The 23449-nt window shown below is 45.2% G+C and overlaps 1 protein-coding gene across 3 annotated transcripts in view; it reads left to right on the forward strand.

The window, feature by feature from the left end:
* The window catches only part of BRD3 (bromodomain containing 3), a 38152-nt gene that overhangs the window by 708 nt on the left and 13995 nt on the right, over window positions 1-23449 (forward strand). Inside the window, exons 1-5 of one of the 3 annotated variants that reach the window (XM_079323892.1) lie at window positions 2155-2575; window positions 2770-2860; window positions 20297-20622; window positions 21197-21334; window positions 22239-22386. In XM_079323892.1, coding sequence (XP_079180018.1) covers window positions 20422-20622; window positions 21197-21334; window positions 22239-22386 — 487 coding nt within the window. In that variant the 5' untranslated portion in view covers window positions 2155-2575; window positions 2770-2860; window positions 20297-20421. Of the gene's footprint in view, window positions 1-2154; window positions 2576-2751; window positions 2861-5014; window positions 5354-20296; window positions 20623-21196; window positions 21335-22238; window positions 22387-23449 lie in introns of those variants that run through there. The other 2 variants (XM_079323891.1, XM_079323890.1) reach the window with 2 other exon arrangements.

The raw sequence follows: 23449 nt of genomic DNA on the forward strand, positions 1-23449 counted from the left end.
ACACCTGGTAAGAAACATGATTTTGAAGAGCAGGTTGGACTTCTCCCAGGGTTGGAGTCCTGCAATGTGCTATAAGGCATCATTCAGCACAAATTCCCCTCAATGGCAGCATAGTTAATGCATGGAGGCTGCTGATTTGAGAGCCCCAGCCTGAGTCACACATGCTCTGACTGCCAGACGTGATGACAGGCTGCCTCTCCCAGCCACTTCAACTGGAGCAGCAGGTTCTCAGCACTTCTGTGAATCAGGAGCTTTGTTCTTTGGCTGCAGCCACAGCGAGCGGGCAGTTCAATACGACTCAGTCACAGCCCTGAAATAGTTTTAGTGAAATCTATTTACTGCTCATTGTCATTTACAGATCAAGATGTTTTAAGGTTTTACTGTTTGGTTAGAAGGTCTCTGTACCATTCTCTCCAGTCTTTGTGAGGGGGCAGGAGGAAAAGCAAGGAAACACAGAGGAATCCTTTAGGGCTTTGGCCAGCTGAAATCTGGCACGTTCCTGTGTCTGTTGGTTTAAAATGCCAGCTCAGTAGCACACACTGTTCACAGCCTTGCTTACCTGTGCAAACCACTGTGCTCACAGCAGGTGCTGGGTCTCCACATCACACTGTATGTCCAACAAAACCATTCAGATGCAGGTAATTTCCAAAGGAACTTCATGGCCAAAGATATGTAGCTATGTTGGCTGGGCAGTTTCTTTTCCATTCACAAACTCTGTGCTCATGTTCTTCTCTCTCAGAACAGTTTAGGCCTTTTCTCTGCCTGTTTCCTTACATATAAATCTTAGCTCACTGTATCCCAGTCTCCAGCTCCTCCAAATAAAGCCTTTTGCACCCATCATAGTCAGAAGATTTTGTGGGCTCTTCTTGTTCTTCCTTCCCATTGCAGTGGAAGCACTTCATCTCTGCTTCTCTGGTTTGAGAACTTCCAGTCTGGAAAAACTTTACTCTGCACCCTCCACTGGACATTGGCTGACTGCAGACCACCATTCAGATGCCAATCAAAACTCCTCTTTGCAGATGAACACTTACAAGATCCTTTAGGTCTTGGGTTGCTCAGTTCTTCCCTTCAAATAGCTCAGTGCTGTGCCTTTTGTGGCACATCCTGGCTCTTGGTTTCCCAGTCTGGGGGCTCTGCTCACCTTTTCCACATGAAGAGGGAACACTGAAGATCCAAAAGCCTTGCAGGCACTGACATTCCTGGGACTGAGGAGCCAGGGTGGCCTCACCAACTGGTGTGTCCAGGCTCTCAGAACTACAAAGAATGAGTCAGAAGAGCTGAGTCCCAATTCTGCCTCTGCCCATGATTCTCTGCATCATCATATTCCCTCTCAGCTTCCTCAGGTGAAAAACAGGAGTCACAATATTTCCTTACCTACAAAAGCTGTTAGGAGGATTATTGCATTGTTGTGAATTCCACAGATGAAAGGTACTACAGAAGAACAAACTGCAATTATTGTTTCAAACCTCTGCCCTAATCCTGTCATCCTTAACTTACTGAATAACACTTACTCAATCGAGGAAATCCTGCCACTACACTGAAGATGATCATTGGAAAAGATGACTCTCTGTTGTAATAAGAGCATTTATCCTCTTGTGTTCAACACCCTTCTGCCTGACACTGGAGTGATCTGAGTCATATAATCTCCCCTTACAGTGGGGAACTGTTGTTTTGATGGTGGAACAGGCACAGGTGAAAATCAGAAGCTTGCAGGAAGTTCCTATTGCAAAGACCAGAAAAATTGGTGTTACCAGCAGTCCCTGATTCCTGATAAATATTTTTGGGTGCAGTCACACAAGGCACTGAGTGTGGCCCATCCTCCCAAAACTCATCTGTCCTACAAAGCATCTCCTTTTCTGCTTCCATCCCTTCTTGGTTTCAAAACACTCAATACTCCATGAGCAGAGAGGCAAAAAGTGCCAGTGTTTAAAAGCTCTGCAAACCACTCTGGTTCTGCACAAATAACATTTTTTCTTGTTGAAGCCTGTGCACAAAGCTTCTGAGAAAAATGTAGGTACCACTGGGCATTACAGATTAAAAGTACTGCAAGAGCCAGGAATAAATACACAGCAGGTGTTCATTAACAAGGCACTAATTGGGTATCTGGAGGTGCAGCATAGAAGACCACAGAGGGCAATTGAGAAGCTTTGGGTGAATCCAGGATGCTCCTCTGAGCTTGGGGAGCAGGAGGAAGAGCTGCTGCTCTCAGTTTGTGTTTTATAGGAAAGCTGGTGTTAAGGTGCCTCAGAAGAGGCAGCCTGTTACATCTTGTGCATGAAACTGTGTGACAAAATCAGTTCAGAATTTAATTTAAAGATTATGACTCTCTTTTCCTCAGTTGAAGTGCTTTTACTTTGGCTTTAGTAACTTGAGCTTAAATTGTTCTGATTTGATTTCACTGTACCTCCTAAGGGGCTTATTCAAACTGAGTCAGCCTGTGCCTGTTTGGCTAAACCATTATCTAAACTCACTGCCTTGCATAAAGAAGGCTTTAGGGATCCCAAAATATGTTTGCTTTCCTAATCCCTTGGAGGATGCAGTGGGGTTCTTCAAGCACAAGTCTGCAGACCTACAGGCAGGTGTGTGAGTGACTGCTGTGTTCCAGGTTGAAAACTGATAGTGGTGAAATCTCTGGGGACAGTTTCCCACGTGAATTGCTTTGCCTGCTGCATAATGTAACACGACAATTTGGGATGAAACTCTCTTACACCCACCCTGGGTGAGATAAGGCAGGACAAGGTGTAATTGGAGACTCCTTTTGGGTTGCAGTTTTGATGCATCCTTCACCATCGTGCTCCTGAAGGTGGATTTGCAGTGAGGCTCAGACTCCAGTTTTGAACCTGTGCATGTTCACTGGGAGGTGAGTGCTCTGCTAGCTTGGGAAGCTTTTTGCTCTCACAGAGTTTTTGCTCTCTGGCTTCTCTTGTCTCTGCCTTTCTGCCTGCACTCCCCAATGTCTCTCTACTCTGCTGTTGTGCTCTGTGTCTGTTGCTGGGGTTGCTGAACACTCTGCATTAGGAGACCCCTGTTCAGTTCCTTGTGGCTCTGCCAAGTCTTACATTGCAGCCAACACTTCTTTTGTTGTAGGAGTTTGTCTGAAACTGAAATATAAATACTTTTAAAACCTATGCTTTTCAGCTAAATCATAATCTGAAAGCTGTCTTTAGAGTGCATGGAGTCCATTTTTCCAAGTGTAATGAATAGTCAGTCCATTTCTCCCTACCCCCTTTCTTAGAAACCTTCAGCTGCCAACTTTTCCCAGCCCCCATGCCTGGAGCTGCAGCAGTTTTCATTTAGGGGCTCTTTGGTCATGCTCATGATTTGGTGTCTGTGTATGTTATGGCATTCAGGAATTCCTACTCTGGTTATCCATGTGGATCAGGTACATCCTGGAGCAGGACAGTGAAGTCAAAAGAACTGCCCTGCTTCCCTTCAGCTCTGAAATGCTTTGACACACTTGTGGTCTTTTAGATTGCCTTGAAAATGGGCTGAGAGCAAAAAAAATGGTAAATGGTGCTCAAAATCCAGTTCTTCCCCTACTCCTGGTACCTGATGTTCAGGGCATGTGTGGGCAGGGCAGAGTTCAGGTGGTGTTTCAAAAGGATTTCTTCTCTGTCCAGCAATCAGGTTTGTGAACACCTCAGTGAAGTGTGGTAGTTCTTCTTAAGAATTCCTAGAATTTACTTTTTTCTTTCTGCTTCCATGCTTCATGTTCCTGCAGAGACCATTTACTTTGGGTGGGGAGGTGAATTTGGGGTAGCTGATGGTCAAGTCAGAGGGTCAGGAGGGAAGCCCAAGTCTCACACACTGACCTAGAGTGGGGTTTGGGTGTTAATACAGATACACCAAATGCTGCCTTAGTAAATATACCTAAGAGTAGTAGAGTTGTAAGCAAGTTTCTGGTTCCTGAATTTGCACAAACCTTGAAGTTGAGTGCCAAAAAGCCCTTTTTGGGGGGGAGTTTGGCTCAGGTATGTTCACAGTTTTGGTTCCATCCTGAGGCAGCTGCAAACATGGCTAAATAGAATTCTCCTAAGCCCGTACAATCTTTCTGATTATATCATACCTCTGGAGAAATTTCAGTCCCACTGGTAGTGTGTTTCTAAAGCTAATCTTCTGGAAATAAGGTCTTTTAGTAAAACTGCCTTCACCTTATGGTTGCAATAAACTGACTTATTAATTGGCATCAGCATGTGGCTGTCTGAACCAGCAGCATGGCAGCCTCTGCTGGCACACGTGTCCACAGACAAATCCCCTCACTCTGCCTTATTCCATTTTGGCACTCAAATGTTCCCCTCATTTATTTTCCAATAGTTCTATTATATTTTTTTTTCTGCAGCAATTCAATCGTATTTTGGCTTAAAACAATTTTTTTGTTGTTTTAACTTCTGTTTGCAGTTGTGGATTTGCTTTAGGACATGGGCTGTGTGTGGGTCTGTTACTTGGAAGTGTTTCTAACAGCGCTGATGTTTGTTGATGCTTTTATGGTGGTGTGCTGGTAAAATTCACATTGTTTTCATTGTATACGTTAGATTAATTTCTGTTGTTTTCAGCAGTTGACAATGTTATGAAATGCACCAACCAGTGCAAACTACATCGGGCTGTGGATTTCCTTGATGGCTTTTTATTTTTTTTTTTTTTTGGCGGCTCGCTACTCCAGCGTGTATCGGCGGCGGGCTATTTTTATTGCAGCTCGTATTAGTTGTTGCGTAATAAACGCGAGAGCGCATTACCCAATGCAAACCGCGATTTAAAAAAAAAAAAAAAAAAACAACAACAAAAATCCCCCCTACACATATACACACACCAAAAGAAAAAGGGGGCGAGAGCAGTTGTGATTTCTCGTGGCTCCCACGCGCGTTTCCAGCCGCACTTTTCAGCCTCCGCTCGTACCTCGGGAGGCGCGACGCGGGCGGACGGGGGAAGCCGGGATTTTCCCCGGCCATGTCTGCCCGGGGGACACCCGCCCGCCGGCAGCTCGGCCCGGCTCCGTGCGGCGGGTGCCGCTCCCCGAGCCCCGCCGGGCGCTCTCCCCGCCGGAACCGGGGCGTTGTGCGGCCCCGCCGCCCGCTGACCGGGGCATCACCCCTACCGCTGCCGTCCCCTGCCCGCCGCTCCGGGCAGGGCGCGGGGGGCCGGGGCAGCCGCGCTGGCTGCTGGGATTTGTAGTTCGGGCTGTGGCCGCCGCCACTCGCCCGGCCCGGCCCGGGACTACGGTGCCCACATGGCCTTGCGCCCCGGCGCATGAGCGCTCGGGCGCTGTAGCGCATCTATTATACTGCCTTGCCGAGGATAAAAAGAAGAGCAACTGGAGGGACTGTAAGGCAAACGTTGCTGGAGCTGCCGGGGCAAAGTAATCTATTTAATCTTTCCCTTTATTTGTTAGATGCTTGGGTGTGCATTGCTAGCACTGGGCCATGGTTTCTGGAGGGAGGGGGGCCGGGGAAGAAGGGGGAGGAAAGCAAAACCCACTTGGGAAAGGCCAATGCTGATTTTTTTTTTTTTTTTATATATTTTTTTCCCCTCCTCTCTTCTTCTACTCCTTGTTACGAGAGCCCCGCGTCGCTCCCCGCGGCCCCGCAGCCTTTGTGCGCCGCCACAATTGTAACAAAGCGCGGCGGGGCTGGCTGCAGCCTGGCCATTGATTTCCTCCCGGCCCCGCCGCTCCTGCCCACCCTTTTCTTCTTCTTCTTCTTCTGCCGCTTCTTCTCCATCTTCTGCTCCCCCTCCCCTTCTCTCCGAGCGCCCGAAGCCGCCCCGGCCGAGCGCAGCCGCGGCCCCGCCGAGCCCGCGCCCCGGCGCAGGACGGGCTTGCTTGCTTTTCTTTCCTCTTCTCTTTTTTTTTTTTTTTTTTTTTTTTTTTTTGGGGTTTGGTTTTTCTTCTTCTTCTTCCCCCTCTCTCGCTCGCTTTTTCCCTCGCTCGCTCTCTCTGCCCGCCATCTTTTGAAGGGGAAAATTAGGGGCGAGGAAAAGGAGGGCTCTTGAAAACAAGGGGAAAAAAAAAAAAAAAGAGGGGAAGAGAACAACAACAACAACAAAAAAATTTAAAAAGCAGCGCGGAGGAGGGGAGGGAAGGGGGGATTAAGCAGCCTGCAGCCCCGGTGGCGGCGGTCCGAGCGGAGCCCCAGCGCTGGGCCAGCGCCCGCCCGCTCCGGCCATTTCCCCGGCGGGGGATGCGCCGCAAGGAGCGCGTTCCGCGGCCCGTCCGCGCCCGCACGCTTCTGTTTGCGCGTGTGTGTGTGTGTGTGTGTGTGTGTACACAGCTGCTCCGCTCGCGTAAATATCCGGTGTTTACCAAACTTTCCGCAAATAAATGGAAACCCAAGGGTTCGCTGCCTAAACTCGATATGCTTTCTAGGTGTAAAAAGAAACGCAGATCGCAGATTTATATATAGAAGTGTCGCGCTATAAATAATGCTGCCGATAATAAAATGGAAATCTTCAAAACTCAGCCGTCCTTCTCCTCCGTTTATACTTCTTGTTTGGGTTTGGCACCTCCCTGGGCGCTGGGGATAGAGCATTATTTGTAGCCTGCTTGGTTTCACTTTCAAACAAAGCTGTAGTGTTCAGGTCGCGGGGCTCTGTGCGTCTTTGCGTGCTTGGCTGTTCATTCGGAGCGTGTTTTCCTCCACAATTGACTTTTGACAACGTGGAGAATGCGTTCTGTCAGGTTCGGGAGAAATGTTCTGTGGCAGTCCCCGAGCGTGGATGTTCCTTTCTGTTGATTTCTTCAGGAGCCAAAAGTTACTAAAATAAACTTGTTCGGGTGAGGAAATGTGATGGCTTCACTAATATTTCAAGCTTTTAGGTTTTGGGGTTGTTTTTTCATTTGTTGTTTTGGTTTTTGGTTTGTTTTTTTGGTTTTTTGGTTTTTTTTTTTTTACACCCTAAGTTCCCTGACACTAGTAAATAATAGCAGGTTAGGAGCTGACATAATTAGCCAAGCACACCTGCTGTTCTTGCTGGGAATAGAGAAGCACGTTTTTAATATGCTTGTTAATATTTTTAACGTGTGCAGTGTGAGTGTGCTGGTGGGGGGTGTGTCTACATGAAACTGGAAGTTTAGTTTTAAAGCTGAAACTGTTGTCTTTAATTCACAGAGTGCTAAGCCAAGGTATTAAAGGGGACTTGGTGACTACCATATGTGCTGCAGGATCTGGGTGACAAGTGCAGAATAAATATGCATCGATCAAAACAAACAAGAAGTCCCCAAAGCGTTTTGGTTGCTTTACAAGCAGAAAAAGCCATGATCTGTATTGCTTACAACTCCCTAAGTGCTTGAGTGTTCTGTGAATGCAGGTCCTGCCTCCTGATCTGCAGATCACAGCACTGGCAGACTGCTGGGTGTCTCATTTTTTTTCGCACAGAAGTTTGGGGAGTTTTTAATAATACCCTGGGAGGCTCCTGCTGAAACAGAGTAACTCCAGACCTCAAAGCCTTCCTTTCTGGAAAGAAGAAATGCTAAGATTGTGTACTTTTTTCACTCATGCTTATTTAGTGTTTTGAGACAATGTTTAATAAAAGGCTTGGGCAAGGGAAACAATCTTTTAAAATGTTCAGCATAAGCTTGATTGCAATATTGTCTCTTCAGTGCTGAGACAGTAGCTAGTGCAGTAAAAAGCTTTTTACTTGTAGTGACCTATGCACGCCAAGTTTAAATTAACAAAGAATGCACGTGCAAGGTGGAGTGTCTGAGGGTTGTTTTCAAAGCTGACTCGGGAGTGTTAGTTCTGTTATCTTCAAATAAAAACTAGGCTTCTGGGAATAAAACTGTTGTCATTTAAGCACCAAAAGTGCTTACAAAAACTTTAGTTCTTGTCATTTAAAAAGCATTTAGAGGAAAATCATGTTGGAGTCTGAGTTCCAGCTCAGCAAGAGTGCTGGGCAGCCTTGCCCTGGCACTTTCAAGAAGGCTGATTTTGTTATTAGTCAGTGTCTGCAAATGCAAGTGTTTCTGTGGGTTTCCTAGCTGCTGGTGTCTTTGCACTGCTTAAATCACAGTTTTTAATAATCTTGCAAAAAATCTCTTTGCTGAGTGAAGAACTGTGTGTTTAAAACTCACCTTTAAGGTGGAGCGAGTCTAATGGGGGGTTTTGGTCTCCTCCAGCCTGACCTGACTCCCTGTGAGGCTGAAGGCACTGCACACTCTGAGCTGGGGCTTCCCAGACTTTTCCCAGGCACATCTTTTCCTTGGAGCACCTTCTGAGTGATGCTGTTTAATATTTACCACTTCCCGTGGAGGGGAGGCTCCTGTGCAGTGGGGTGTGGGTTTGCCAAGCCCTGCTGCACTCCCAGAATCTCACTCCTCCTCCCAGGAGTAATCTGGGAGCCTGATCGCCCTTGTTGACAGCACAAACAACTTGGGAGTCAAATCCCTCTCCTGGGCAGCAGCTGAGTGATGTACTGAGGTCTCATATTTCAAAGGCTTAATTACTTTTACAAAATATATTACTCTGTCTTCTTTGGTAAGCTATCAGGTGCTTTCAGCACAGGCAGAACTACACTTTGCTAAATAAATGAACAAAGAATGTTTTGCGTCTCAGCGTTGTTGATTGTTTCACTTTAATCCTGGTTGCTCCTTCCTTGCTAATTTGCAAAATTCATTAATCCTCAGTGGGTTTCCCAATCATTACCATGAGCCATATGTTTGGTTTTGTTGTACTTGATGTTGGTTTTGTTTTGTTTTATTTCAGTTTGCTACATTATTCTTTAGTAATAGCCCAGAACCTCGTTGTAAGCAGTGGAGTTCTGGGAGTTGGGAGGGAGCCATTGTGTGCTGTGCTGCTCAGTGAGCTGTCAGGACATTTTGGAAGGAACTGTGCATCTCCAGCTTTTCATTCCATGGCATCTTACTGCAACATCAGGGCTGTTTTGTCAATCACTAGTGCTTGCTGGAGGTGAAAAACTTTCTGTGGCACACTAATTCTCTAACCCACTTGTTGCTAAAGCCAGTGTTGGAAGGATGTAAATCCTTCTGGAGAGAAGTGCAGAAGTTCTCTGCAATGTGCTGTGTTTTCTAGCAGTCCTTTTCCCTTCTTCTTGATAAGATACTGACTGAAGAAACCACTCACCTCTATTTTGGGTTTCTTATGCACCTTTTCAGCAGATGTCATATTTGAAAGTGTTTCAGTGGATAACCTGGTCAGAGGAGTTTTTTTCTGCTTTCCTGGGAGCAGGGCTTTCTCCTCTCCACCAGCATTGCAACAGGTGCAGCAAAGACAATTTGAGGTGAAATTTCTGTGCTTGAGGGACCAATCTGGAACAAATTTCCCTGTCTGCACTGATCCCATTTACTGTCAAACTTTGAGATTTAGTCTCAGATGTGATTGACACCAGTTTGCATTGGGAGTGATCCTGTTTGCTCCTGCCTTTCCTTTAAAGAGAGAGAGGCAGGGGCAGGAAAGGATTGCTGTTCCACTCTTGAAGTTTACACTTGGAGAACTTTCCTGACACAGATGTACAGACTGAGATGTTCTTCATGCGACTGACTCTCCTGTTGTAAGCAAACCCTACTTGTATTGGAGAAAACACACATTTCTCCTTCTGGTACTTTGTCTTTTCAACTGCTCAGCTCATCCTTGTGTAACATCACAGAGGGTGCCTGGTTGGGGATCTCTCTCAAAACCCATCAATATGGCCATGCTGAGATAAATCTGTTTTAGAAAATTGCCCTGCTCCTGGTTTGGCTATAAGTAAGTGTAGAGTTTGCAGTCCAGAGCTTTTTTTGCTGGGAGGGGCTGTAAAATGTAGCTTTTTTGTTTCCAAGGCTGATTTAGGAACTGTGTTGTGCTGTGAGCTGTAGTGAAAGTGATAAACTGAGCACACGTGTGAGAATTGTGTCTGAGAATGCTGTTCCTTCCTGGAAAGCTTGTTTTTTGCTGTTCCTTCCTGGAAAGCACTGCTTTTTGCAGCTTTTGTGTTGCTGCTCCAGTCCTGCTCAGGGTCACTGAAATAATGTTGAAGTGCAGCTCTTCAATGAAGAGAGAGGGAATGTTCCTCTCAGTTTCCCCTGGAGTAAGTGCTTGCCTGAGTGGGAGTATTATGGATCAGCCAGTGTGCTGGGAGTGTTTTCCTTTCCTGGGCAGGAACAAGCCACGTGGGAATCAATTGGGATACTTGTGTCCACGCTCTCATGGTCATATTTCCTTGGACTTGAGTTTCATCCATATGCAGGAGCTCAGGGCAGCTTGGGGCTTGTGTGCTGTCAGCAGGAGCTGTGCTGGGGAGGCTCTGCTCCCCCATCCATTTACCCTGAGCACCTTCCACCTTTCTGCTGAACCAGCAACCTCTGCTCCCTGCACAGGGAGGAGACTTTAAGATCCAAATTTTTCCCTTTCTCTCAGGGATTTAATTCAGAAACTGCTTTGATGCTCTCTTAAGGGAGCGACAGCAGCTTAACCACCCCAGCTTGTTCACACCTCAGCTGAGCTGGAACTTCCTTGCATAGCTGAGCAAGTTTATGGATCTACCCAACCTTAGCAAAATCACTTTTCATCGGAAGTAGTAGAGCCCATAGAGCCTTTTGTGCTTGTGTGGCTGTGTTTGCTTTAAGTTAACACACAGAGTTATTCCAGGACAATGTGCTTGTTCAAACACAGGGCACTTCAATTGCTTTGAGAACAGATAAAGCCAAGCTGGTGGGAGTGTGCACAGGGGATGAGTGGTGGTCTTAAATGAGAGGGTGACTGGTGTAACAAGTGGCTGCAGTAATTCCCTTGGTGTGTGGGGGCTCTTGCCCTGCCCCATTACCAGGTTCCTGTGCCTCAGCTAACAAGCAGTGTGTTTATGTCCTGGTAATTCAATCCCTTTCATTTCATCCTTCATCCCCTTAAACTGACTTGATTGTCATGTATTGATTTTAGGTGGACTTTGCATGGGAAAGGTGCAGAGCTGTAGCTGTAAACCCAGAGCAGCTCATCCATTTTTACAACTATTATTACATCCATTTTTTATCTGTTCTTTTTTGAAATAGTAACTTTAATCATTTAAATACATAAAAACAAATCTAAAAGTTAAGTAGGAGAAAGTGTTGCAGCATAAGAAATGTTGTTAATGAAGATATTTTCTCTAATGAATCACTTTGGTTCTGCCCTGTACAGTGAAATACTCCAAACAAGTTAACAGATGGATGTGGGTCTGTTTATTAGAAGTCTGTTGATGTTTGCATGGAGCTGCCCCTAAGGAGAACATCTGTAGCACTTGTAAATCATATTAATAATGCTGATATATGGCCTTGCAGAACTGGTGGTGTAAGGGAGAATTGCAGTGAAAGTTCTTAGCTCCATAGAGCAGGAAACAACCCTTTAAATAGGTAATAGAGAGGAATTAAGTGCTATTTGCAAGGCCTCTGTGTTTTATACTTTGAACAGAGTATATTCTGTACTTAGAGGAGGTGATCTTCCTGTTTCTGTAGCCTTTTAAACTCAGCTGGAAATGGAGTTTGACTGTATCTAACCCCCTCTCCCTAACAGGTGTCACTAAAGACCTTTTGGGTGTTGTGGTTTATCTTTTAAAACGTTTTTAAAGAGTGCTGCAGTGTGAGCAAAGGGATAAAGCAGATGGCAGTTTTGGCTTTGTACTTGCTCCAATAACAGGGGGAGTTGTACTGAGTCAAGAAGTTGTTTCCAGAAACCCCAGTGATGGTATTTGAGTACCCTGTAAATGCAGGTTCCTTTGTGCTCTTGCTGCTTTTTCCCCCCCCTTTCTTTAAAGTTTGGTGCAACCATAACACTAAGAAAGAGTCAATCTATAAATGTGTGGGGAAAGGCTAATGGCTTTAATTGCAGATGGCAGTGGAAATATTGATGTTCCCATTTCCAAGTGGGGGATAACCAGCCTGCAGCCTGGGGTGTCAGAACTGTCAGCAGGCTGCCTTGTAGTGGGAGTTTTTGTAATTCTGTGCAGGTACAGCAGATGCTTGGAGATGCTCTGCCCAGCAGGGAGGTAGTTGAGCTCTTGAGGCTTTTTCTTTTCCTTTTTTTTTTTTTTTTTTTTACATTTTTCTTCAAAAAGCTTTCTGTCCAATAATCTCTCTCTTTTGGAAATCAAAGTGCAGAAAAAGAAACAATCATGACAACCTGTTGTGGAAAGGATCTGTGTCATTTATTCACTGTGTGCTGAATCAAATGGAGTGAGTTTGAGGCTTTTCCTTATGCTGTAAAAGTACACAGAGCACCATATGCTGATTAAAAAGAGGAAGGGCTGACTTTTTCAGGACTCAAATATTTAACTGTGCAGATCACATCCTCTAAAAAGCAGAAAATGAGGGTGTAGATGCACAATTAGAAGTTCTGGACCCTGTGTGGGTGTTGCCACATTCTCCTTTACTGGCTGTACCTAAATGCTGCTGCTGTGCATGCATTGGCTGAAACTTGGGACAGGGCCAGAGTCTGTGTGGGGTTTTTTTGGTTCTTATTTCACTTAGTTTGGTTGTTTTTTAATAATTTAGCTGAAATACAGTGTGTTGACCTGAAATTGGCAGAGTGTTTGCTGGAGTCCCAGGGTGAATGGTCACAAGTGTCACAAATTGTGCTTTGGAGAAGGGAGGTGTAAAGGAATAGGGGAAATATGGGAAATCAGGAGGCAGAGCCTTGAAGGAGATGGGTTATGATGCTTTAGTTCAGCAAAGTGCTCTGGGTGTGATCCAGCATTTAACAGCCTGTGGTCAGTCACATTTTCAAACTGCATGAAGCTTTCACTTCTGTCTCCCCACTCTCTCCATCCCTCCTTTCTTTTCCTGACTTGATCTGTATTTTGCTTTCTCCCAGAGGGTGTAAGTTAGCTGCCTGTTTCCTCTTGCAGTTTATCTGCTCAGTAGTGTTTATATCTTTTTCTATCCACCAGTTTTGTTTCCTGAAGGAATACAAGCAGAAGCAGCCCCAGGCTGGCTTCTGCTGAAGCCACTGAGTATCAGATTAAGACTATTCAGCATTATCATCCAGTTCTGAAGTAATTAACAGCTTCAGCCTGCTGCTTGTCACTGGGTTGGTGTGTCCAGGATGGACCTGTTGCTCCTGCACTTTTAGCTAGGGTGGTAAAAGCTTTCAGCAAGTGAGATTTTTGTCTTTTGTTCCATGTGCTGTGGCAGCTCCATTTTCTGATGGCTGGTTAATCAGGAATTCAGAGATTCCCTGCCACTGAGATCTGTTACAAGCAAGTTCAGGCTGAAGGAACATCAGCTTGTCACACAGTTTGTCTCCCACTTTCAGAGCAGTTGGTGATGCTGACATAAAGGATGCTTAGAAAGGGTGACTGTGGCTCAAACCCAGGCAATGAAATGGATTTGTAGTTCTGGTTGTTCTTGAATTATGGATTTGAATGCAAAACCAGAGGTGAGCAGGAGTGGAAGAGTAGATTCTGTCCCTGTGTGGAGCTTAAAGTGATAGTAATTCCAGAAACACAGAGAGGTGGAGTAACAAAGGCATCCAGCAGACAGCATTTGTGCCAGTTCTGAATTTGCAGAATTGGCCAGCCTGCAGAAGTTGTGACTGAATCTGTGGAATCTTTTGCCCATCAGCAAGCCTTGAATTTGGGGTCACCAAAATTTTTCCACTCTTTGGCCAACTTTCATATAAACATAGAGATATCTCTTCTTGATAAGGTTGCAATTTCTTTTTGTGCTGTTTTAGGAGGTGTGATGGCAGAGAACAGGATCCCCATGCTCCTGCAGCCCTTGCCCTGGTGCAGTGGGGTTTCTCTTGCTGGGATTTCTCTGCTGCAGGGAGAGGATGCTTCTCCAGGGCATCACTGACTGCCTGGCACAGTGGCAGCACCCACACATCTGATCAGTCTGACAAGAGTCTCCAGCCCCAAATATGCAGCACTGAACCTCCCTTGTCATTTTACCCCTCTCTAACAGCTGGAAAAGGAATTGACTCAGGTAGAGAAACCACAACGTGTGCAGAGCTTGAGTTTGTTCCTGCCTGTGCTTAAATCTTCCTTAGAAAGAGGTTTATCTTGATTGACCAATTAGTTATATCTTGCAGGTGATAAGTCTGCAAAAGCTTCTGTGGTGAGGTGCAGAGCCACAGAGACCTTGCAGCTTAGTGAGAGGGGAAAGCTGCTGAGCACTTTGCAGGATCAGGCTTGAAGTGGTTCCTGAATGCCAGAGGTCTGGGCTGTGGTGTGAGCTGAGCTTCCAGTGCTCCCTGAGCTCTCCTGTGCCCTGTCCTGAGAGCATGGATGGCATGTGGCCATGTGCCAGCACCTTCCCACTGCTTCCTTTTGCCTGATGTCCCAGGCTGTGCTGCACAGGGGCTTTTGGGGGCTGCAGCCACCCCTACAAGTGCTAGGAGTTGCTGGGTAAGAGAGAATATCTGCTCTAAGCAGGATGTTTTCCCTGTTAGTTTTGGCTGTCTGGTTTCTCCCTGGCTCTGCCCCCCATTAGGTGTTGTGGGTTCAGCCCAGTGGGTCACACAAGGTAATTCCATTGCATCTCCACCTTTCCCCTCTGGGGAAAAATGGCACGAGCAGAGTCTGCCCAGACATGTGGTTATCCCAAACACTTCACTTCCTATGCCAAATCTCTTATGTAAAAGCCCAACAGTTTGGTTTTTGTTTTTCCTATTGCCATAAAGGTGTAATTTGTGTATCTTATGAGAGGCACAACCACCAGCATTTTCCTGTTAAGCACCTCCCCATTCCCATCCTGTTGATTTGGATGTGCAAGCCACCAGCTGCTCCAAGTACTCTGGAACCTGTTCATGGATCTCATTTATTACAGCTAAGCATTTCTTAACTTTTTCATGATAGGCCACCCAGTTAATTTGCTGAAGTACCTCCTGGCTAATTCTTTGCAAGTGCAGTTCAGTTTATCTGAGTCCAGCTTACTGCAGTCAGGTTTCAGAGCTGGCTGATCTCCTTCAGTCAGGAATCCAACACAGAGTAAGCTCTGTAACCACTCACTTTTCCTTCCTCCTGTAGCCTTTGTTACAAAACTGTGTAGCTCAGGAGCTTGCACAAAACCAGCATAGGCTGAGTTGAAGTTTTCCTCTCTGTTTTCAGGGGACCACAAAAAACAAGGCAGGAAGAAATGCCCAGAGGTCCTTCTGTCCTCCCCAATGCAAAGAAAGGTCAACCATGCCTAATTCATTACTGACATTGGTCTCTTAAAACTGCTCTCAAAACCAAATTCAAAGCTATGAAAATGAACTTGGTTTAGTGTTAACCATCACTCCCTTTAGAACAGTTGAGCCCCATCTGATTTGTGTGACATGCAGCTAAATTCCCACTCAGATTTGATCAGAAGGTGCTTCCTGTGGCATTAGTGACTTGGGGGAGAGAAATACTCTGGCCTCAAATTATCAGAAACTCCATCACTTTATATGAGGTGCCTAGCAGTGTTTATAAGTCCCCAGTGCTTTTATTAAAGTGACTTTTGGGTACCCCTGGTTTTGAAGGCATCTCATCAGAGATCTTACAGCAGTGTGATTTGCAGGGAGCACTGAGTAGGCATCAAAAACAGACCCTTGAAATTCCCAGTCACTCCTGGCTGATTCCTACCTACTGATTAGGAACCCACTGAGGAAACACCTGCTCTTATAATAGCCAAGGAGAGACCAAGGGTGGGAAAGCCATCTGCATAATCTGATGAGCATTAAACCAACCAAGTCAAAAGCCAAGGAACTGACTTAATCTGCTGTGATCTTTTCCCCTCCCTCTTGCAGAGGTGAGCTCAGGACAGTTGCATCTCCCAGTCTCAGGATGTTATTAGGGTGGTGCTCAAAATAATATGCATGATTGTGTGGAATTAATGATTTGGGAGACAGCAGGGATGGCTAAATGGACTTGCAGAGTGCCATAGGGGCACTACAAGCCAAATTCCCAGCTCCTGCAGTGAAGCCAAGTGTAAATCCCAGTGTCTTGAGGGGGTGGCATGTTGTGTGAAGTGTGTCTGTCTGCCAGGGCAGGGTTGGCTGATAAAACAACTCATCTGTCCTCAAGTCTTGCTCTCAAATTGCACATCCCTTGAGTCTGAAGACACCATCCCTGCTGACATGGTAATAGGTACTGAAAGCTGCCTGAAGTTCAGTTCCTGTCTGGGGCTGGGAAGGGAAGGCAAAGGAGGAGGAAAAAGAAGCATCCACAGGTTTTGTTTCCTTCTGAGCAGACTGAAACAGTGCTGGGGTAGCCCTTTCTACATGAATGAAATGGGTACAACCCTCATTAATAACCTTCCCTGACTTTGTTGTGAGAACAAACACTGGGAATCTGCTGTGGAGGCTGCAAGGAGCTAATATGGGGAAGCAATGCTTGGAGGACACTGCTTTTTGTCCTGCTGGCAAATTTTGGGGTCTGGCTGCTGACTGGGGGGCTCTGGGTGTAAAGTGTGAGTTGTGAGCAGCAGCCCTTTGAGGAAGGAACAAGGTTTTTGTGTGTGAAGTGCCAAGGGACCTTGGTCTGTGCTCAGCCTCTGTGTGCTACTGTAATGTAAATAAAAATGTCCAGATAACAACAAGGTCAAGGAACATCTCTCAAACCTGATAATTCTCCCCAATGGGAAGATTTATGTGGCTGCTCCTGGCCAGGCTGGAATTATGCCAGATTTTGATCAGTGTCCAAGTAACCACACAGAAATACTATACCAAGGGAGAGGAAAAAAACCCAAGGGGTTGTTGGGCTGCCAGGCTGACATAAAGTTTGCAGTCAAAACAAACCCATGGGGTCCTGCAGGGGAGCAAAGCCTCAGTTAGAGGTTGGGCACTGCCAAAGGAAGTGGCAGAGCTGGCACACTGCACCCACCCTTCATGGGCCTGCAGAGCTGCTTTTAAAATAACCCCCACCACTGCAGACAGGAAAATGTTATCCTGCTAGGACAGGGAATTATTTACATGTTTTCTCCATGCCCAACTGTCTCTCCACTGACTGACCCTGTGTGAGAAACTCAATGAAGAAAGGTGGTTTTTTATAAGGAAAAAATCCATCCAACCTAGCTGGGTTTTTTGTTGCCACAATGAAGTTGTAACTAAGCAAAAAAAAAAGACTTAAACTCCAGGACTTAAAACCTCCTTTCTCTGGGGTTTTGCTTTTAATTACCATCTCAGAATAAGAGGGAGTGTTCACTCTTTGTGTATGACAGCACTTAAGGTTGTATTTTAAATTTGGAATATCAAAACTGCTTCTGCAGACAGAGAAATCAAGAACAGCTCCTGCTACTTGAACATTATAGGGCTGAGGAACAGGATAAGTAGTGGTTTAAAAATTAAAATTTAGAGAAGCTATTACTGCAGGGCTGAAAGAAGTCTCACCTTGGCCCCTCACTGGTTTTGGCAATCTTTGCTCCAGTAACTTGTTCAGGGATGTCCTGGGTCACTGTCCCTAATAGTTTAAATATTTATTGATATCAGTGCAGTTTCAGTAGGTGCTGGAGTGTTCACTCAAGAGCTGTGCAGTTCAATTCTGCCTTAGTTATGGGACAATTTGTAGAAGCTTTGTCTGTGGGTCTGCTGAAGTGTCCTCTTGGATGATTTGTCTGGTAATTTGGGATGTCAGATGGTCAGGGCTCTCATTCCCTCAATAACTCATATTTCACATGGAGTAGATTTCTCAGGCATTAATTTATCTTTAATTCAAAGTCATTACCTTTTGGACATTTTCAAAGCATTTTTACCTTCATCTTCCAGATTTCTCAGTGTCCTGCTTTTTGCATTCTCAAAAATTATTCCATTTTGAGTCTTAAGGAATGCTGTAGAAGCAAATTTATAGTTTTAAAAATTGCAAAGTGATCCAATATCAAAGGAACTTCCTCAGTGAATGGTGAGGAAGCTGCTGGTCCAAGTTAAAGGTGCAGTAAGGTACAGGCACATTTAAGCTTTATTTGTGGCAGGACAGTACTTCCAGTCCACTTTTGGGTATAAAAACCAGTGTGTTGGGGCATGGAAGTTAAAGAGAAAAAAAGGGGCTGCCATGGTTCTGCCCCTCCTTGTTTTGGTAATATTCTTAATTAAAATCCTTTCTGAGTTGTGTCACTGATGACTGTTCCATCCCTTTATGTGGACTGCACAAGCTTTATTTAAGCTTGAGGATCAAAATGGCCCAGTGGAGATGCAGTGCCTGTCCCAGGGAGTTTTCTCTGCTGGGTGGGGTCAGAAATGAGCCCCCACTATCTCCATGGCACAGATGAGGAGCTGTGGGGTGAAGATACTGAAAGCCTTGGCCAAGGTCAAGGAGAAAAAGTCTGAGAGAGGTAGGAGCTATGGATCTGTGGTTTGTTGAATTACAGTTCTGGGATTTAATACAAATTAATTAAAATTCCTTATCAAACTGGAGTTTGAGGTAGGACATCAGGAAATCCAAATGAAAAGAGAATCATATTTAACCTCAGGCTATTTAAAGTTGCAATGCACAGTTTCAAACTTGTGACCCAAATGCTCTCTAGCAGTAGGAATTGCTCTTTGTGGGTGTTTTATTTCCTTCAATCCTTGCACTGGATTCAGTTTGTTAATCAAGAAGACAGCAAACAAAATGCTTCAGTGGTGGTCACCAGGGCCCTGCAGCCAGTGCTGCATTCTCTGGGATGATGGATGTTGCTCAGAAACCTGAATCCTTGCAGGGAGCTCCCCATGAAGCAGACTGAGTGAAACTTCCTAATTATCTTTTTTTATTGTTGTTTTTAATTCTTTGTCTATTTACCCTCCCTCCATCTGAAGATTGAATTTTGCAATATTTCTGCTGCTGTCTTGACTTGATAGAACATTGGGAGAAAATCTGAAATCCCAAGTAACATTCTAGTTATGAAATTCCTTTTCCAGAGGATCCCTTTTGGCTGCTTGGTGCCTGTCACCAGCAGCATGATCAGATGAGGGACCAATCCTTTTGGAACTAAGCTGGGCTCCTGAGTTATCAAAAAATGGACCAGGAGCCTGATTCTGGAGCTATACATAAATCCATTGGCATTTTTCCTTGGAATATGGTGGGTGTTGTGAACAAATGGTGGCATCAGACCTGGACTTATCTGTTTTCTGCACAAATAATCACATGTATTCACACAGGGGTTTGGTTTAGGTTTTTAGCAGTTCCTCCCTCTCTGCTGCAGATCTGTTTGTTTGTACACAGCTATTTTGGTCAATTTTCCCTAAGTTAGGTATGTGTTTACTTTTTGCCTTCATCTAATCAGCAGCTCACAGGGTAAATTGATGTTCTATATTTAGTCCAGATATTCAGTAGAGATGATTAGGGGTGTATTAAACCAGAAGTTTTTGGGTTTTTCCCAGGATGTCTTCCTGCTTTTTCCTTGGTTGCTGCAGCTTCTGTCCCTGCTCATGTTTCTCACAGAAGTATGTGTCAGAGTATTTGTATTGCTTTCTAAACATATTTGAAATAATTTGCCTCTAGAAAGTGAGTGTGGTCTGTTTGCCATGAGAAGAGTAGCTGCAGTCCTGATGTGAGCTGAAATATCCAATGTTTATGGAAGATGACATAGCAAAGCTGTTTACCATATGCTACACAAGGCACAGTGATACTGGGCTATTTTTACCTCTGCAGTTTGCAGAGGGAAAACCAGAATACAATAATGCAATTTATGTAGTCTCCTCTATTTCAAACAGACAGAGAGAGAGAACATGACAGCACTGTCTGAGCCAGGTCATGGGATATCAGTATAACACCAGTTATTATCTGAGCCTGCATCTCTAAACTTTGGTACAAAACTGGGGTCAAAACCAGTCAGGTGCATGCAGTAAGAGGCATAATGAGACTTTTATGAGATTCAGAGTGCAGATCACTTCAAGTTGGGCTGTTTCTGGTGACACCTTTCACTCCCAGCAGTTCACAGCATCTCCCTCTGCCCCTTCTTTCATTTCCCTGGGCTGAGATCCTCTGGCAGCTGTTGTCTGCACTTCATTATGGGATTGCAGACTACCCATGGCACCAGAGCAGAGCCCTGTGAGCTGACCCTGTGCCAGCAGCATGGGTCTAGAGACAAAGCAGTTCAGTTTACATGGAGCTGGAAGCTGTGGATTTAGCAGCTTGCATCAGTGCATCCATGGGAGCCTGCACTACATCCTAACTGTATTCCCTGACAGGATTCTTAGGTTGGCCTGAGTGTTTTCTTGACATGAAGATGCTCTCTGAGCCAGCTAAAGCAAGAACTTGTCCCATGAAGCTTGCTGTGTCCCTGCAGGCTTTGAATTGGGGAATTGCTGTCCTCTTGGGTCTTGAACTGTGTCCATCTCCAAGATAAACTGTGCTCCAGGAACAAATTCAATAGGGTAAAGAGCCTGGGTTTAAATATTGTCCACAGAAATGTCTCAACCTGCCTGCTTCAAAAATCTGTGTTTACACCCCTCCCTCTCTGTAGTTTGCTCTAGGTCGTATGGTCGCACCCTGGCAATGGGATGTCAGTCCCATTCAGGGAACATAAAGCAAGAGAGGAACTCTCCCCGTTGCTGCTGCAGTGACAGCGAGTGAGAAGCCAGCAGGAAGATGTCAGGGGTGACATCAGCCATCCAGGCTCCTCAGGGCCCTGTCAACCCCCCACCCCCAGAGGTGACCAACCCCAACAAACCCGGCCGCAAGACCAACCAGCTGCAGTACATGCAAAATGTTGTGGTCAAGACCTTGTGGAAGCACCAGTTTGCTTGGCCTTTCTACCAGCCTGTGGATGCAATTAAACTCAATTTGCCAGTATGTATCCGTTGTCTTCTCAGCCTGGAAAGTTTTGTGTTGGTCAAATCAGTTTTTGGAATTAAAGTAGAAATATCAGTGCTTGGGATGGTGTTGGGCTCAGCCAGTGGTTTCATGTGCAGCATCTTGAATCCAGACCAAGAAAATGACACTGCACAGCCCTGCAAGCATCCCCAGGCTAATCACAGCCTCTGCAGGTGCTCCACACCAGCCCAGGGAGAAACTGGGTTAACAGGTGGAAGCCTTTTAAAAGCCAAAATGCTCTTAAAATTAGAGATTGAAACTTTGAGCACAGTTTTAGCCAACCCTGATAAACTTAACATAAGTGCCAGAGGCAGCCTTTTAAAAAGAGAGGCAGAAATGCTGATTCCCAGACTGGGGGTTGTGTGGTTTTGAGCCAGGTTCATAATAATGATAAGACTAAAAAGGTGTAAGTTAGAAAATAAATGAATATGTATTTACATTTGGGAGGGGTATTTTTTAGAGGGGGGGGATGAGGAGAAATCAGGGGCTAGAGGGAAATGTGAACAAAACTGCATCAGGAGATGTAACATCTTCCCTGCTTTTCCAACAGGATTATCACAAAATAATAAAAAACCCCATGGACATGGGCACCATCAAGAAGCGCCTGGAGCACAACTATTACTGGAGTGCCAGTGAATGTATGCAGGACTTCAACACCATGTTTACAAACTGTTACATTTATAACAAGGTAAAACAAACGATAAAAACCTTTAGAAAATACCCACCTGCCCCTGTTACTGTCCAGGCCCTCCTTGCAAGGATTTAAAATGCCACTAATTGCAACCACGTTACTTGAAATGCACAAAGCTGTCTTTGTGCTGCCTCTTTCTTCCCTCAGAGTAGTTACAATGGCAAATATGCCTTTTAATTATAGGTAGATTTCTGTTCTGGGGTTATGCAGCAAGTTTTTACTCCTTTTCTTTTCAGTTAGGAGTTTTCTGGGATGAGCTGCACTTAATGCAGTGCTCTGCAGGTGTTTTGAGGTGCTTTAATGCTGGCTGTTAGACTGTCTGTCACTAAATAGTATCTGTCAGCAGCAGAAAGGAGTTCAAGAATCATAACTCTGTTCTTTGTCTCCATAAATGTGTTCATACTTACACACATTTAGATTGTTGCTCATTATTATTATTATTTTGAGTTTGGCTTGTTTGCTGTTTTGTTAGGTTGTTAAAATTCTTTGTGTACTGTTTTCTCCAGTCATTTGTCATCATAGATCCAGACTGGAGAACAGCTGAAATAAACAAATTAATTAGTTTGAGCCACAGAATGTGTGTTTAGCCTCTTGCCTTGGACCTGCTGGCAAGCAGGGGAGGACAGCTCATCCGTTCCAGTTTGCTGCTTCCACACTGCTGCACTGGCTACTGGTTTATCAGGCTCCTACTGAAGTCCTGGTAATTCTCTGGATGCAGCACACTTAGGGGCTGTAATTATTGCCTGCTAGAGCAGAATGGAAGTGCAGGAGAGTGGCAAGCAAGGAGAGAGAAAAGCTAATCTGTTTATTTTATGTGTATAATTTTCTAAGCCTGATCTTCAACCTCGCTGCTTCACATATGTAAATAATACAACAAAAGCTCATATTCTTCCTTGTGCAGCCCACAGATGACATTGTCCTCATGGCCCAAGCCCTGGAGAAGATATTTCTGCAGAAGGTTGCCCAGATGCCTCAGGAGGAGGTGGAATTGCTGCCCCCAGTTCCTAAAGGCAAAGGTCGCAAGCCCTCAACAGGCAGCCAGAGCACAGGTAGGGACCAGCAGGGACAGGGAGTGTTCCCAAACCTGAGCCACCTTCCAGGCTGCTTCCAGGTGGGGAGGAGGCTGGGCAGGGACAGTTAAAGCAGTGGGAGATGTCTGGGTGATGCTCACTCAGGGTTTTTCAGGGCTCTCTGTGACCCTGCAGTTTTGTCACACCAATCCTGCCATCTGTGACTTGCACTTCAGGGAGGGAGGGCAGTGCTGCTGCTTCTCTATGCAAAGAAGAAACCAAGGCAAGGAAAAACAAGGTAGTCAGAAATGCCAGTCTGCTGTCAGTGCCAGACCATGGCATGGAAAGCCTTTACAGATTTGGGTTTATACAGCTCACCCTGGGTTCTAGCAGAAATCTGACACAGCAGAGACTTGGACTCAAATTTTACTAATTCCCTAAACCCTTTTCTTTTGCACACATGGTTGCAACATCATGAAATTAAAGGATTTATTATGTCATTGCAAAAGGCTATTTAGACCATTGCATATCACTGGAAACTTAAGTTTAGTTCAGCTTACCTAAAATTGATTTTAAATGGATTTAGGACTAAAACATCCAAGCATGGTAAAACAGTTCATAAAGGACCTTGTGTGGGCTGAGTTAAATGATTGCAGTTGGTTGTTTTTTTTTTCCTCTAAACAAGGTCTAATTGTTGCTCTGGGAAAATCAATTGTTCCTCTGTTTTCCCACATTTCAGGTGCTAAATGGAGCTATAACTCTATCCAAGCTCAGAGAAATTAATGATGATGTATCTTTTCAACATCCTTTGATAAAACATCGAAGGAGGATTGCTGCTTTGGTTATTTGGTAGTAGGTTACAATAACAGCAGGCAGGTTTTTAGCAGTGCAAGTGTAGCATCAGGGACATTGAGGCCATCAGGAGGCTTAAGCACTGCTGAGAATCATAAAATATGGAATTGGAAGGGATCACTGAGCCCAGCTTATGCTCCTGCACAGGACAAGCCCAAGGGTCCCACCCTGTGCACTTGTGGCAGGTGTGCAGGGCTTTGGGCTCCTGGGTGCCCAGGTGGTTTGGGCAGTGGTTGTTGCCATTTGCATG

The sequence above is a fragment of the Erithacus rubecula genome (assembly GCF_903797595.1).
Source record: "Erithacus rubecula genome assembly, chromosome: 21".
In the NCBI taxonomy this organism is placed as follows: domain Eukaryota; kingdom Metazoa; phylum Chordata; class Aves; order Passeriformes; family Muscicapidae; genus Erithacus; species Erithacus rubecula.